The sequence below is a fragment of the Gymnoscopelus braueri genome, assembly GCF_963280865.1.
Source record: "Gymnoscopelus braueri genome assembly, chromosome: 9".
Classification (NCBI taxonomy): Eukaryota; Metazoa; Chordata; class Actinopteri; order Myctophiformes; family Myctophidae; genus Gymnoscopelus; species Gymnoscopelus braueri.
Genome location: NC_137610.1, coordinates 6,671,268 through 6,688,767, shown reverse-complemented (window position 1 = coordinate 6,688,767; position 17,500 = coordinate 6,671,268). Strand labels below are relative to the sequence as shown.

The 17,500-nt window shown below is 44.2% G+C and overlaps 2 protein-coding genes across 2 annotated transcripts in view; one reads left to right on the top strand and one right to left on the bottom strand.

The window, feature by feature from the left end:
* Positions 1-17,500, bottom strand: part of LOC308091241 (protein Wnt-7b) — a 180,180-nt gene that overhangs the window by 39,283 nt on the left and 123,397 nt on the right. The gene's annotated exons all lie outside the window — the stretch shown is intronic.
* LOC308092149 (protein jagunal homolog 1-B-like) lies at positions 3,684-4,244 on the top strand (the record flags this gene model as incomplete). Its single annotated transcript, XM_080438002.1, has 1 exon — positions 3,684-4,244. The coding sequence occupies one exon, from the start codon at positions 3,684-3,686 to the stop codon at positions 4,242-4,244; it is 561 nt and encodes a 186-aa protein (XP_080294128.1).

Sequence of the window (17,500 nt, the reverse complement as noted above, 5' to 3'; positions counted from 1 at the left end):
TTTTGTTTTTCTTTTACTAGATTGCTTTCATTTTTCATGAACAAATCAACACACAAAACAAAAGACAAACACATAGACATCCCAAATGTTGCCAGACATCATCTTACATAAAAGGACAAATGCCGTTTTATGTTATTAGAAGATGTTACATATTTGAGTTCTATGTAAGGGTTTTATTTATTGTCTTCACTGGACCAATCACTGAAGAAGGGCTCCTATTTAAGAGCTGTCAGCAACTGTGTGTATTGGCAGTGTGTGATGCTGGCCATGGTGTTACACACTGTCAACGGAGATGGTGCTCAGGGAAAGTTTGGTCCAAATGTGAAGTCCAAAAGTTTGTTAATACCACGTTCTGGACTTGCACTTCCTTGAATGTTTTAACCCGCTCCTTTTTTTGTACATCCTGTTTGTGAAATGTTGAACTTGCTAAGAGGACATGTTAAAATGAAGATGCTCGGGGCAGCCTTCGGCTGACTGATTGTTTGATTTGATTCCTCCACAATACAACTCTGTTGTGATTTTTGTCTATAGAGCTACCGGCGCCAGTTTCTTGTACAAAGCCAACTTTTTATATAGTTTAGAGTAGTTAGAGTAGAGTTCTCTTGTAATTTTCATTTGGTGTAGATAAGGTTAGTAAGAGGTTTAAAAGTAAGTATAGGTTTAGCTTGGTTTATTTGGTTATTGCTTTGCGGCGCCGGGGATTATTTTCTGTGTATGTTTAAAGTTCAATTCAGGTCTGGAAAATTGTCTAGTAGTAAATTCTTTGTATGTAAAAATTCATTTCAAACCTAAAAAGAAACCAAAAGAAGGTCATTCAATAAGACTACATTTCACTTGCCAACCTTATGTCACGGTCCTTCATTCCCTAGACCGAAGGATCGTAACAGAAGATTTCATATAAAAACAGAACAGTTTTGGTCACAAGTAAAAAGGTGGGAGCAACATTGAACAATAAAGTACAAAAAATCGTGTATGTACGTATACATGAGTATGTATGTCATGGGTCAAGCATCGTGTCAAGACCAAACATTATTATTTATTTGATAAACCATCCTATTCCCCCTAGACCTCAACACCTGGCACAATCTAATTGACTATATTATCTTTACTGTAAGAAAGGAAATCCTTTTCAAATCAATGAATCAGTTTGTTGTTATATTTGATGTAGATTTCTTTCTTTCTTTATTAAAGTAATACTAGGTAACGTTTTCAACAAAACTAAAGTTAAATTGTATATCTTTTGCGAGTGGCAAAAGTTTCACAACACCCACTCCGTGAATTTCACCCCCGGAAGCCTTTTATTTATATATTTTCTATTGAACGTGTACAGGGGGGACTTTCCCGGGAAAATGACGTTCCTGGCCAACGTCATGACGTCGTGGCCGACGTCCTCAGGAACTACCGCAACGGTTTCCTGTTTGGCCAGGAACTACCGCGCTATTAACAAAAAGGAACCTCACGCTCATTTTAAGATAATGTAGGATTGGAAGATCGAAAAAGAACAGAAAAAGAAAGCACAGCTCATGGTAACTAATGCTCCACTGGCTAAGAGAAACGATCCGTAGATAGTATAAAACAATTAAAAGATCGCTTTTTGAAACGCTTCCGGCTTCCGGTGAAAACGAATGGAATTCTGGGTAATCGAGGACTAGGGAAATTGTATGCAGTGACGGTAGTGACCAGCAGAGGTTGCTAAAAATCGTTATTTGTGATTCTGCATTGTACAACTTTAAGTAGCCATGTAACAAGCTGCGTAACAAGCTGTGTAACAAGCGGGACCGTTCTGGTTGGCGTCAGGGTCTAATCTGTTCATTATCCCTTGTATAAAACCCACAGACACACTAACAGCACTTTCCATCGGGTGCTGTCCCTGTTTTGGGCATTTCGTTATAGGCAAAGAAATTCAAAATCATTCAAAAACAGCATACATTTTCAGATCTACCGGCTCACACAATGTTTGTAGATCTGCAATTTATTTTGCTACTTCTGCCCAACACCGTCATACGACAAAGTATAAAATAGAATATTAATCTATGAAAAAAAGAATGAAACATGGAGATACAAGGTTTCTGCCCGACGACAGCGAAGATGTTGAATGTATTCTATACTGTACTCTAAGCCGATGGCTCTCAAACTGGGGTCCGGGGACCCCCAGGGGTCCTTGAGAGGGTTCCCGGGGGTCCCCAGATAAATGATGGGTATAGGAACCAAACCCCTTATGTGGCTGTAACTCTGAGAGTGTACCAATTGAACCAAATGGACCCTTACGGGTCCATTTGGTTCCATTGGTGGTCGGTGGTTCAATGGTTCAATGGTTCAATGGTGGTCGGTGGTCTAATGCAGGGGGTCTCAAAGTGGGGTCCGGGGCCCCCCAGGGCCCTATATACAGTATATCAGCTATTTTCAAAAACATCTTGACATTCTTTGAAAATGTTTAACACCACAAATCTTATGTATAGGCGGTCCTTGGCACAGAATCTGTTCATGGGGGTCCACGGCCAAATACACATTACTTTAGGGGTCCTTGACATAAACAAGTTTGAGAACCACTGCTCTAAGTGACTGTAGTCGTTGTGAACTCGTTCTCTCCTCATTCACCTCGTATCCCCCCTCTCTGTTCCCTTCTCCATTACAGGAAAAGTATCCCCCCCCGCCTCCTCACACACACACACACACACACACACACACACACACACACACACACACACACACACACACACACACACACACACACACACACACACACACACACACACACACACACACACACACACACACACACACACACACACACTTTTCACGCTCATCCTTTTAATGGTTTCCTGCTCCTTTCGGCGTGGCAGGAAGTCCCACGCCACGACCCGGCCGAGTCTGATGACAGGTCAGCAGCAGTGTTGCCAGGTCTGCTTATTATAATTTCTTGCTTGTCTACTTGCTTGTAGATCTACTATTTTCAAATAGCTGATGTATATGTTTAACGTGCTCATGTGGCCCATAGTCGCTTCTTTTGGGCTTGTTTTACTAGACCTGGTTGCTTGTTTCTCTCACAGAATCTGGCAACACTGGTCAGCAGTGACACACGACACAAAGCGGTCACTGAGGGCAGCGTCGCGTGAAGAGTCTGGCCGCTCGCATTGTGTCTGTTTAATTCTGAAATGGTTTGTGTTTCTAAGTGGACCGTTGGTTACCTGTATGAGTGACAACTAAACCCCCTCTTGATTCTTAAAACATTATCGTCCCTGTCGGGTGGAAACCTATGGAGTTCCAGGAGGGAGTCGTCTATGATGTCAGTTGTCATGTGTATTTGGGGCTTATGTGACACGTTTTGCGTCACCTCCATGCTCAAGCCCATTGGTCGAAACCGGTTTCGCTCGTTCGTGACAGTGGCCCCAGGCCGTTTTAAGCTGCAGAACCTATGAATGGCCAGCATGTCCAATGCGCTTCAATGCAACCTCTGGGTTCTGGGGGCTTGACTTGAATAAGTCAGTTGTCTGTGTCCAGATTTAACAATTTAAAGATGGTCCAAATACGGAGCCATGTAGGCTACGTCATAGATACATCATAGGTGACTGATGTCACAGGCTGGCCACATGGTTTTAGTGTTTGGTTTGATCCCAAAGAGTGAAACAACGTAAACTGCATTGGGTCAAAGGGAGAAGAGAACAGAAGAGCATAAGGTCATCATGGCATCGCGAGCGGGTCCCAGAGTGGAGGGCACAGACGGCAGTGACTTCCAGCACCGCGAGACGGTCGCCGCACGCTACCAGACATGTGTGGCCTTGAAGTCGTCCATCCGTAAGCTCAACGCACTCCACGTCCTGATCTGGCTGCTGATGGCTGCTCAGGTGGCCTCCAGCCAGCTGAGCCTGGCGTCCCACGAGTCGCCGCCGCAGGTCGCTCCGTTCCAGTGGAGGTACCCGTACCTCCTCAGCATCGTTCCCACCGCGCTCAGCTTCACGGCCCTGCCGCGCAACAACGTCCACCGCCTGGTCGTCTCCATGATCAGCGCGGGGCTCCTCTGCGTGGCGCCGCTCCTCTACGGCGCCATGGAGATGTTCCCCGTGGCGCTGTGGCTCTACCGCCACGGGGAGGCCTATCGCTTCATGTCGGGTTTCTCCTCCGTGTGCGTCGCCACGTGCCTGGTGACGGCGATCGTTGTGCCACTGCATGGTTGGCAGATCTACTACAGCAAGAAGCTGCTGGACCAGTGGTTTACCAGCACACAGGAGAAGAAGACAAGATGAGAACATTAGAGGTGTCACAGAAATCGATACAAATCTAAATAATCAATCGTTGAATATTTTACCTTAAAATCAACAGTCAGATTACCATCAAGAGCTTGAAGAGGGATTGGGGCGGTGCAGCGGTAAAGTACATGCCCACCACCGCGGGAGTCTAGGGGTTCGAATCCAGATGCACCTCGGTGGCTTGCCGTGCATCTGCACAAACACAACTGGCCGTGTTATGCTTTCGGGGGAGGGTGAACTATTTACACTTATGTGTAAATATGTAGATAAAATTTTTTTTTTATTGATCTCTCTCTCTCTCTTCCCCATGCCCCCCCCCCTCTTCTTCCCTTTCTTTTTTATGGACATGACAAAAACGATGGAGCCTGCACAAAAATGAATTTACACCTTTAAACCTGTGATGTGACAATAACGTTGATTCTGATGCTGATTCTACACATACTTGTATGGGTGGAGCCTGTCACTGGGGAATGTTGAGCAGAAGGAGTAGGATGGAAGCGCTACGTCGTCCCTAACCTCGCATCACCAGACTTTCCACCACGGAGGAAAGCCTGGTATTCGTTCCAAATTGGCCTGTGTGATCCGGTTTAGGAAAAAGGAAAAAAATTATTGTGTTCCGGTGCTGTTACGTTTGGCGTCGTATTGTTTTTGTTCCCCACATAATGCGAATACATTAGTTTAGTCACGCTATTCTCGCCACGAGTTAGCATAAAAGATGGACATACCAAACGATTACTATACCAAAAGAAATGATTCTACCAAACTAAACACATTTTAAACTAGCGGAATCATTTTGGAGATGCACTGCACCACAGACAAACTTGATCCCAAAGAAATGGCGGACAGCAAAGGTTATTGCCATACCAAAACCTGGCAAAGACCAGAAATTACCAGCAAGCCCAATCTCCCTACTCAGTGTTCCCTTCAAAATCCTGGAACGCCTAATACTGCAACTTATTTCTTCAGGAGTAGAGAATATTCTCTGCGTGGATCAGGCAGGTTTCCGCAAGGACCGCAGCACAGGAGAACAAGTACTGGCCCTTACCACCTTCATCGAAAATGGCTTCGAGAGCAGACTAAAGACAGGGACTGGGTTCCTCGACCTCACAGCCGCCTATGATACTGTCTGGCACAAGGGCCTCATACTGAAACTCACAAAGGCGCTCCCTGCCTGGGCAACAGCAATAATTCAAACTCTGCTGACCAACCGGAGGTTCAGAGTTCACCTCGGACAGAACACAAGCGCATGGAGAACGCAGACAAATGGTCTCCCTCAAGGCTCAGTTCTAGCTCCAACCCTGTTCAACCTCTACACAAACGACCTACCCACCACCAAATCCCACAAATCCATCTATGCAGATCTGTTTGGCATTCCAAGCACCAGACTTTGACCCACTGGAACAGGTGCTCAATGAAGACCTGGCTAAACTGGACCAGTTCTGCAAAACCTGGCGCCTAAAACCAAGCCCAGCAAAAACTGTCTCCATTGTATTCCATCTCCACAATGCAAAAGCTGCCAGAGAACTAAACATCCACCTGAGCGGACTCAAGCTGAAGCATGCCTCTAATCCAACCTACCTTGGAGTGACCCTTGACAGGACCCTATCCTTCAAGAAACATCTAAAAGGGACGGCAGCTAAGGTGAAGTCAAGAAACAACCTGCTCTGCAAGCTCGCTGGTGCAAAATGGGGGGCGGCAGCCTGCACACTGCGCACCTCAGCACTGCCCCTTGCATATTCTGCAGCTGAATATTGTGCCCCTGTCTGGTCCAGGTCATCTCATACACACCACGTGGACACCCAGCTCAACACAACCATGAGAACCATAACCGGGACTATTCGCTCAACACCACTCCCCTGGCTCCCTGTCTTATCAAACATAGCTCCTCCACATATCCGGCGAGCAGCATTTACTCAAAGGATGCTTCAAAAGTCCAAAGACTCCCCCCATCTACCAATCCATGCAGACATCTACAACCCACCCACTGCTCGACTTCCATCCAGACGGCCAATTTGGAAGAACACCCCACCAGCTGACTTCACCATCCAATCAGCTTGGAAAAATTAATGGGAGTCCAAGGAGGTCCCAAAAAAACATCTGGTGTCAGACCCCAACCAACAGGTCCCTGGCACCAACCTCCCAAGGAGACAATGGTCGACACTGGACATGGCCCCTGCTTGGCCAGCCTTCACAAGTGGGGCAGTAGCCCAAGCCCACTGTGTGCTTGTGGAGAGGAGCAAACTATGGAGCACATCATAGAAGTTTGTCCTCTCCAAAGACTGAAAGGAGGATTAGTCACCCTCCACACAGCAGACCAGGAGGCAACTGCTTGGCTTAAGGACTTTGCATTCGCTAAATAAATACTGCGCCAAAGGTTCTGGTGTGTTCCGGCCACCTGATGACGTAAAGTTATTTCTGCTCCGACCCGATCAGAAACCCGAAAATGTTATTGATCCCAGGCTACGTCATCCCATTGGGGGCTCCTCCCACTGCTCATCCCTTCTTCCTCCTTCTCTTCAATCTTTCAACAAAAATCACACCCAGTGTGAAGTGAGTGGTGCCTTTGATGAGTTCATTATGCGCATGTGTTGCACTCCTGTTTGTGTTTAATTAGTGTAATTGGTTGCATCTTTGAGGCCAGACACAAACATGTTGAGCCGTCCGCTCACATACGGACGGACAGACGGTCACACACACGGTCAAATGTAGCAGTGGTGGGCACCACTAAAAAAAAAGTGCTGATCTACAAGCTCACAACGTGTCATATCGTCGCCTTGCTAAACTAATGGCCTAAGTCATTTTTTTAAGTTTTTCAGGAAAAAAAAAAAACTGATCCAAAACAAAACTATATCATTTCACCCATAATTTTTATAACAAATTATGACTATTTAATTAGAAATAACACTGTCTGTCAGTTATGTAACATAAGAGATTTGAATAGGTTTAAATAGGATTAAATCTGACAAAGCAAAAATGGCCTAAATCAGTAAATAATTGCCTATTTTGGCCTAAGTCACACTAGGGAGTTAGGCCATTATACTAAAAGGGGAGTGAACAGCATGATCCTTTTCAATTAGGAGTTGGGCGATTTTACCAGAGGTGGCCAGTGTCATGACTTAGGCAAAAATATCATTTTCCTCAAAAAATTACTTAGGCCATTAGTTTAGCAAGGTGACGATATGTAGTGCAGTAAAAAGTACAATATTTGCCTCTGAAGTGTAGTGGAGTAGAAATATAACGGATTGAAAAACAGAGAAGTAAAGTATCTCACATTTGTACTTCTCTTCCTCCTGTGAAGCTGTCATTGAAGGGCTCCAGTACAGCCTTAATTGTGTGCCAGTCTGCCAGTCTGCCAGAGCACCTGAGTCTCATTTAAACACACACACACACACACACACACACACACACACACACACACACACACACACACACACACACACACACACACACACACACACACACACACACACACACACACACACACACACACACACACACACACACACACACACACACGCACACACACACGCATGCAAGCACCCACACACCTGTTAACAAACACCAGCAATGGACTGCATGGCTGCTATTCACACTGACCGTCCGATATACACACATGAAAGGTGGTGTAAGTGATATCAATCTTTTTAAATGTGTTGAATAGCTCTATATTGTGATAGTAATCGATCATTGCTCTATAGAGTGTTTGTTCAGTAATTTATGTTTGTTATTTTGTTATTTAATTTTCATATAGATTATCTAGCTGGACTTTTGAACTCATACGATCGTTCCACCACTAGAGAGCAGCAAATAGCCAGCTTGATCAGCTCGCTGACACACTCCCCCCCCCCACACCCAGTCAAACAGTCAAATACATCAAACCGGAAGTGAAGTGGTCTCAGATTCTCTGATCGGCGAAAATTACGATGTGATACACGACGGGGATGACTGTTCGTCACCCAGACCATAGATTATAGAAGGGGAGGTCTCCGATCGTTTTTTATACCGTGTGAAAAAACGTGTGTTTCCCTATTCTGGCCGAAAATGACCGTGGAAAAAAAAAGATAACCGGAAACGGAATTTGCGTCATAAAACCGGATGCAGTGGTGGGTGAAGTAAGTGGAACCTGAAACTTAGAGTGATTCATTACAGAATAGCGTGATCAGAGATTAAACCACAAAAAAGACCATAGATCGCATTAATGCGATCTTGGCGGCCAGGCGCGCTATTTATTAGATTGCATTAATGCGATATTGGCGGCCAATGTTAGTAACTAATTGATTGGCAAAAAAATAAAATAATAAGACGTCTGGAGCACAGCAGCCGTATTGCAAAGAAATTGGGCCAATTCTTACTTCCTTCACAGGTGATACTAAAGAGGGTGCTGATATTGTGCATGCTGGCTCACTGGAAAGACTGCTACACCAGTGGGTCTCAAAGTGTGGTCCAGGGACCCTCACGGTTCCTTGAGGGGGTTCCAAATGGCCCCTTACGGGTGTGAGTGTACAAATGGAACCAAATGGACCATTTGGTTCCATTTGTACACTCTCAGAGTTATTGGGGTCCTTGAAATTAAAACGTTTAAGAACCACTGAGCTGCACTAAACTGAACAGAGCCTTCATTAGTATCATTGGTAACACCTGTGAAGGCAGCCAGGAAGAGGCCCAATTTCTTTCCAATATGTCTGCTGTGCATAGAGCCTATTGCGGGACCCTAAACAAATGTTTACTTTGTGTAGTGGGTCGACCGGGCCCGGGAATGTCCTCAATCCACAATTGTCCCGGGGATTGAGAATGGAGGCCCGGACGAAGAATTCCAGGATAAAAGAAAATGCCAATTCTGTTTTTAACTCCGTCCGAAATGTCGCAGAGAGGGTGAAAAAACAACCAAAACCCGAAGCCAAGGGTTTAGCCTGGCTTGTCCCCATAGCGGGACCATTGTGGTGTGCGGTATTGTATGTTATTCATATGGCTTCTGCTGAGTGTTGTGTTCCTGTGTGTCGTGTGAGTCATGCGTCACTTAACATGACGGATGCGTCGACCGCAACGTCAAGGTTGGATCAAGGTCACGGCGCAATTTGGGTTTTAGAACCGCGGTGCGACTCACAAGCGTCATCGCTTTAGTTTCTTCTTTCCTGTGTGCCGTCTTTTGTGTGTCTTTCACTGTCACTGTGCCACGTTTTGCGAAGATCACTTAATCTAGAAGCTCAATAACAATCTCAAGAGAACACTGCAGCTATTTTTTTTACCACTTACACCCTAGTCCATCAAGACTCTATACTAGGCCCCCTCCTTTTTCCCCCTATATAGCCCGGGGGACAAAAGCAGAAATGGGGACGCTAGGGTTTGTGTGAAACCCCAGCATCCTTATTGTGGGGAAGACTTTCACAGAAAATAGCAGATCAACAAGCTCAGAACGCGTCGCACTGCGACGCGTTCTGAGCTTGTCGATCGGCTATTTTCAGCGAAAGCTTTCCCCAAAATAACAGAAAACAGAAAATACACTAGTATAGAGCCCTGAGGGACTACGGTCAATGATATAGGGTTTAAGTGGTTAATAATACTACCCCACAAGGCAAAGAGATGATTTAAATTTCTAAACATCAATCTTTCATCAAATTTAGAGGTCGTCAGTTGTGGAGCTCTCTAGATGCATCACTTTTGTCTTTTTCTTTTGTGCAGTTTTTGTGTTTTTTATTTATTTATTGCGCCGCTGCTCCCCTTGTAAACTTGTATTCTTTGTAATTGTAAATCTTTTAATCTATTTTATTTAATGACCTCTTCCATTAAGGAGAGGATTCCAAATAAGCCTGCCGGCCTTTTCCTTTCCTCTCACATGTAACTTGTTTTCTTTGATATGTATTGTTGATTTTTTTTTGGTTTATATAACAATGGGCCCGATTCACTAAGCTGGTCGTAAATATCAGTGTAAATAAAGTGTGTAAAGGAGGGTGTATTTTCTCAATGCAATAACCGACGTGAAATTCACAAAGGCGTGTGTAAATTCTTGATACTGTATGTGCGGATCACAGTTGTTATATGGAAGATTCTTTGCATTGCTCCTTGCCCCCATTTAAGACCATGAAGCTGTTTACACTCAAAATATGGGTGTAAACAGCTTACTGAATCTGGCCCAATGTGCTAATAAACTAAACCAAACTAATATAGAACCACATAAATGATGACATGACATCTCATTATTTGATCAACTTTTTCAATTATTAGATTTTTATTTATTTATTGAGAGCAGAGGTTTTCGTGGCATGGGTGGACATCCTGAGCTGTGAGGCCACTCAGGCCAGTGTGTGTGTGTTTGTGTGTGTGTGTGGGGGGGGGGGCACTGTTCTTCAGATGGGGGGCCACTCTCTCAGCTCTGACCACTCTTTTTGTGTTTACTGAGGTGGAGAGCTGGTGGTGGTGGTGATGGTGGTGATGGAGGAGGGCAGCCATTCAGCCCTATGGCATGGATAATAGCCTGACTGGGCCCTCTCTCTCTCTCTCCCTCTCCTCCACAGCCCCTCCACTGCCACTAACTCCCATCAACAAATTCCCCAACTTTTTAATTGCGTTCTCCTGGAATCCACCGGCAGGAGAAGAGGATGAAAAAAAGAGGAGGGGGGAGGAGGAGGGGACGTAGAAAGTACCCCTATAGTCCTCGGGATGGTGCGCATTGTTTTGAAACAACAACCTGTGAACCCGTAGTACCAGGAAGAAAGAGGCACAACGGTCAAAAGCGCTGGAGGACTTTCGGGCCCTAAGCGGTCTCAGTGCAGTCGTCCCTGCCTTCTTTAACCCATTAAGTCCGGGAACGCATCTGTGTTAATTTTTTTTTGTTTGTTTGGGCTATTAAAAAATAACAGATCTACAAGCTCATAGCGCGGCACCGAGTGCCGTGCTATGCTTGTAGATCTGCTATTTTTTGAAAAATCGTGAACATTTGTGCAAATCTTTGAATATATATATATATATTTTACGATTTTAACTAAAATCTTTGCTTCTGGGGGGGTCCCTGGAACAACATAATCTGAGATGGGGGTCCGTGGCCAAATACATATAATTTTGGGGGTCCTTGACGTGAAAAAAGAACCAGTGATATATAGCAACATAGGATTTAAGACATTTGTAGAATCCCCAGAAGCAAAGATTTGAGTAAAAAATTTGTATATTCAAAGATTTGCACACATTTTCAAGATTTTTTCAAAAAAATAAGATCTACAAGCTCATAGCACTGCACCTGAGCTTGTATATCTGCGATTTTTTTAATAAACCAAAGAAATCTTAAAATGACACAGATGCATTCTCGGTCTGAATGGGTTAATGACCCATCGGGTTCACAATTAATCTCCCCCCGCGCTCCGCTCGCTGTTAATAATACAAGTCTTCTCAGAGTCTCAATTGGCCCCCATTGGTGGGGTGGGGGGGTGGGGGGGGACAGGAGCACTGTTGTGTCCCCGGGGATTAGAAGGAGACAAGAGGGGGAATCAAAAGCCACTTTACAATACAGTAATCAGCATGTTTTCCCTCTGAAAGGCCCTCCGCTCCCCCCGGTCGGAAAACACAGAGCATTACCCCCCATTCTGCAGCCACACACAAACCCATTCAGACAACCGCTTTATTAAATCGTCGCTTTCGGCCCGAAAACCTTGTAGGTCCCGAAACCGTTTCCTTTTCAGGAAATGGAATGACATTTTGAAATAACAGATCTACAAGCTCACGATGCGTCGCATCGTGAGCTTGTACAGTACATCTGCTATTTTCACAACTTTGACTTGACACTCTTGTATTAATAACATTAACGAGCGTCAACGAGTGTCAGCTGGACACAGACAAACAGACCTGCCCCTATGCAGTGCTCTAATTTGAAAGTGACTGGAGTCTAATTTATCTGCAAAAGGCCTTGAATATGATGGAATATATGATTGTGATTATGGTAAGCTCACATTTCATAATTATCACATACACCATACAGTAAGAACTCCTGTAACTTTCACTAGCCTTCCCCCCCATAAGAAAATAATAATAATAATTAAAACAAATATGAATAATCTGTGAATTATTTCGCGGACCCCCTGGCTATGCGTCGCGGACCCCCAGTGAACACTTTGAGAACCGTGGTATCAAATGATGGAAAAAACATAAAAAGTTGAAGTTTGGAGATACAAGGTTTCTGCCCAACAGCAACGATATTATGGATTAATCCTATGTGTTGTTGGGAGCCCCAGGGCTCTGTAGAGTGGGAGCTTTTTTCTTAGGGGGCGGGGGGTGGGGTGAAGAAGTGTCCACTCCAGTGAGGACGGAGAGGGTGATTGGGGGGGGGGGTAAGAACACCCACAACCTGGCCTCTCTACTCCTAGGATGCTTTCTCCTCACCAACCTGGGGGTCTTAGCCAAGAGACCACCGTCACTCAGAAGTAGAGAGATACGTATAGGCCTACGGACTGAAGTGAGTTGTTTGCATAAATGACATCCGTTGACCCTCGTTTTAAAACATGGCATCCCATGTTTTGGTGCATGGGATTATAGGCAAAAATAATCAAATGTTTTTTTACGATTGGATGGGTGGTTCGGACATCAGAAGCGTAATGTTGCCTGGAGCAAAGATGTCACAAATGTGACGTTCGGGTGAAGTAATGCTACTAGCGGCCTGAACCAGACATGCAAAAGTGTCACTTTTCAGCTACAGTCACCTTTTTGAACCCAAATAGGGCAATTGTGTGACACCTGACCCGAAAGAAAACAACATGTTGTCACCTTTTTCACCTCGGGGCTGTTTGCATGCCTGGCCTGAACATCTCCTTTCACTTTTATTTCTTTTTTAAAAGCTGTGTTGTGAAATAGGCTCTATGCACAGCAGCCATATTGGAAAGAAAATTGGGCCTCTTCCTTACTGTTACAATGATACTAATGAAGGCTCTGTTCCATTCTGGTCAAACACAATCAGGGTGCTGATGTTGTGCATGTTGGCTCATTGGAAACACTCCGCTATACACCAGTGGGTCTCAAAGTGTGGTCCAGGGACCCTCATAGTTACTTGAAGGGGTTCCAAATGGCCTCTTATGAGTGTGTAACTACGGGTCCATTTGAACACTCAGAGTTATGGGGGTTCTTGAAATTAATAAGTGTGAGAACCACTGTGTTACACTAAATGGAACAGAGCCTTTATTAGTATAATCGGTAAGACCTGTTAAGGCAGTAAGGCAGATCGAGGCCCTATTTCTTTCCAATATGGCTCCTGTGCATAGAACCTATTGTAGGCAGTGGCTCAGGAGGTAAAGTGGATGCTTGGGAAAAACTGAAGGTTCCCAGTTTGATCCTGGGCTTCCCCTGAGTTTAGTGTCAAAGTGTCCTTGACTAAGACACTGAAGCCCTAACTGCTCCCGACGAGCAGGTTGGTGCCTTGCATGATTTCCTCCCCTGATCGGCGTGTGAATGGCTGAATGTGATGCATGTTGTATAAAGTGCTTTGGATAAAGGCACTATGTAAATGCTCCATTCTCTATTCAGTGTACTACAAAGTATACCGTATAATAGGGCATAAGCGGTTATATTGTTCATAACTCGTGATATGAAACTCACAGTCTCAGAGATCCAGTGGTGGAAAAGGTTCTCAATTGCTTTGCTTAAGTAAAAGTATCAATACTGCAATGTAGAAATGCTCTGTTAAAGGTAAAAGTCCGGAATTCTAAATTGACTTGAAGTACAAAAGTATTGGCATCAAAATGGACTTAAAGTACCAAAAGCAAAAGTGGTCATTGTGCAGAATGTCCCCATGTGCCATTGTCCCATGCAGAATGTCCCATGCAGAATGTATAAAAATCTTTTGAAAATAGCAGATCTACAAGCTCACAATGTGTCATATCACAACGCATTGTGAGCTTGTAGATCTGTTATTTTCAAATGGCCAACATGTATACAGGGCTGAAGTGGTTAATGTATGTTTTGTAATAAAAATCTACAAAGTAACTAGTAACTAAAGTTTTCTAATAAATGTAGTGGAGTAAAAGTACAATATTTGGATCCGAGATGTAGTGGAGTAGAAGTAAAAGTATTGTAAATTGGAAATATTCAAGTAAAGTACAAATACCTCAACATTTTACTTATGTACAGTACTTAAGTAAATGTACTTAGTTACTTTCCACCACTGCAGAGATCAATGATTTGTTTTTTTCCTTTCCTTTCTTGCCTGTATTTATCCAGGGAGGGATAGCTGAGTACACACAACGCACACCCTGGGTGTCCATTCATGCAGTTCAACACTTTCATTCACACCTGGGCTGGAGGCTGTCCAGGTCAACCACAGTGTAGAGTGTCTATACTGGCTTATATGTTCACATACTCAATGCTAAGAGTCACTTAGAACCACCAGTGATGGACAAATTATACTCATACCCAGTTACTTGAATCAAAGTATACACACTGCTGGTCAAATATTACTCAACTACAAGTGAAAGTTGCTCTGTCAAATTTGTACTTGAGTTAAGGTACTGGAGTAGCTACTTGCTTTAGTTTAAAGCAATAACTATAAAGCAAGTACTCCAGTACTTTAACTCAAGTATAATTTAAAGTTTAAAGCAATAACTAAGTATTCAAAAAGTGCACATTACAAAGTTGCGTTGCTGTATAAACCTTTTGACATTTTACAACCAAAAAAATCTAAGATTTTCCAGAAATTATAGAGAAAAAAAGAGGAAAAATAGGTTAAAATATCAGATCTAAAAGCTTACAACGCATAACAATGCGTCACAATGTTCACTATTTGAAACAGGGTTTAAGTGGTTCATTCATAATGTACCTTTCTCCTTCCTAGAAATGGAGTGTTGAGATGTAGTGGAGTACAAAAATAGAAATACTCAAGTAAAATACAGATACTCAAAAAAGTAACTTAGGTACTCAAGTAAATGTACTAAGTTACTGTCCACCACTGCTTAGAACCACCGCTACCCCCATAATATGAATTCCATTATATCAGGCATTGCATGTTGTGGAAAAAAATAAACGGCATGCAGCGTAAAACGAGGACCATCTGATCTGGCGAGACGTTGGAGGAGAAACCAGACGGCTGTGTCACAGCGCTTAAACATCGATGGCGTTTCCTCTTAATAATGCTATCAAAGGAGCTATTATAATGGCCCGTGTTTTTTCCACTATGTCTGGGCCGTGATGTATCATGAAAGGGCCAGATCCATGTGTTATACGACGAGCAGAGGAAGTATTTGATTTCCCTTTTCGTCGGGGTTTGGCTGATCAAAACCACAATAACATCTGATTCGGTTTAAAAGGCCCCCGTCATGTGTGTCGCCCCGGTCACACCATTGATCTGCACCACGGAACAGAACACAGTGCACGTCAAGGGCACACTATGCAGTCCCTATGAAGGCCTTTTCCTCCCCTCAATGCTCTGTCTTGACGTTTCAGAATCGATGAGAAACAAAAACCTTCTTAATGTTAGCCGTTGTGTTCCAAACAAAACGACATAATGGCATCCCTCGGTTGGAAAAAACAACAAACAAGCGAAAGCTCACAGTCTCTCAGCAGTTGACCTTTTCTCAGACCGCACCCTACGACTGTGCCAAATGTTTTGGGATAATCTTATGAAGGCACTCAGGCAGTTAGGGCAATAGTCTAGCTCACAAGGTGTTGTGAGCTTGTAGATCAATTATGTTATTTTAATATGTCAACATTGGCTGCCGTGAAGGTGTTGTGACTGTGAGCTTGTTGACCGTCTGTGTGTGTGTGTGTGTGTGTGTGTGTGTGTGTGTGTGTGTGTGTGTGTGTGTGTGTGTGTGTGTGTGTGTGTGTGTGTGTCACGTGTGTGTGTGTGTGTGTGTGTGTGTGTGTGTGTGTGTGTGTGTGTGTGTGTGTGTGTGTGTGTGTGTGTGTGTGTGTGTGTGTGTGTGTCACGTGTGTGTGTGTGTGTGTGTGTGTGTGTGTGTGTGTGTGTGTGTGTGTGTGTGTGTGTGTGTGTGTGTGTGTGTGTGTGTGTGTGTGTGTGTGTGTGTGTGTGTGTGTGAGTGTGTGTGTGTGATAACGTGGCCAAGTCTTTTCTTTTGGGCTTGTTTTCATAGACCTGTCTGCTTGTTTCTCTCACAAAATCTGGCAACACTGGTTCTAGGCTATACTTTGTAAAACTGCTGCCATGTAAAAAGGTTTATTAGGCTACCTGTGGTCTGGCACACAGTGCTACAATAGATTGTGTGTTTGTTTTGGCACAGGCAGGCTGCTTGTGCCCTTTGGTTATGGTGATGCATTGTCTAAGCCTACCAAGAACACCATTCAAAACAGAATAGAATATGGCATTGAGTTCATGGAGAATGTTACGCAATACAGACAACATGCTTTAGTTGCACACTGTGACTCTGTAGGCTACCTGTTTTATTGTGTCTAATGGTAACTAGCATAGGGTCGACGACCCTGCAGGCTTATGCAAAGGCCAAAATGTAATTTAGATAGCATGTTACAGTATTAGACCCTCCAGAAAAACGCGGGCAAAAATCCTTGATTATGCGGGCTAAAACTCTTGGTTATGCAGGCTAAAATCCTTGATTTTGCGATGAAATATGCGTATGCGGTAAATTCTGCGATCGCATAATCGCATTTATCTGGAGGGTCTACAGTATGTATGTCATCAACCCGATCTCCAGAGATTACCGTAACATTGCACGGAACGAGTGCACTTCATTCCGTGGATAGCCGCCTCGGAACTCCCGAATTGCGTGCATATGGTACGGCGCTGCCTTGTGACAAAACCATTTCGGAGGCGCGCAGTCACAGGCGAATTGTCCCCCCGTGAAGGACCACCGAGGGAGCTAAGGCGACCGAGTTGCCGTCCTGAACGGTGGGACATTCGCCTGTGCCTACTCAGCGCCGTTTGAGTTATGTACCGATAGGCACAGAATCGTAAATTTTATTGTGCGGACTGCTCTGCTTCCGGGTTTTTCCGTGTTGCGACTGGTTACGTCCACCGTGGGACTCGCCGTACATATGCACGCAATTTGGGAGTTCCGAGGCGACTATTCACGGAATGAAGTGCACTGTTCCGTGCAATGTTACGGTATTCTCTGGAGATCAGGCTGATGTCATTGTTGACCTGGCGTCCTATAGTGAGTATAGTTTCAATCTACAGATTACAGATTTTTGGGATATTCTGCTGTTAGACTGATGATAGGTTCTTGGTTTACCTTTGATACTAGATTACTATTTGATGTATTACCTTGTGTTGTCCTTGCTTACTGTAAATCGCTCTGGATTAAGAGCGT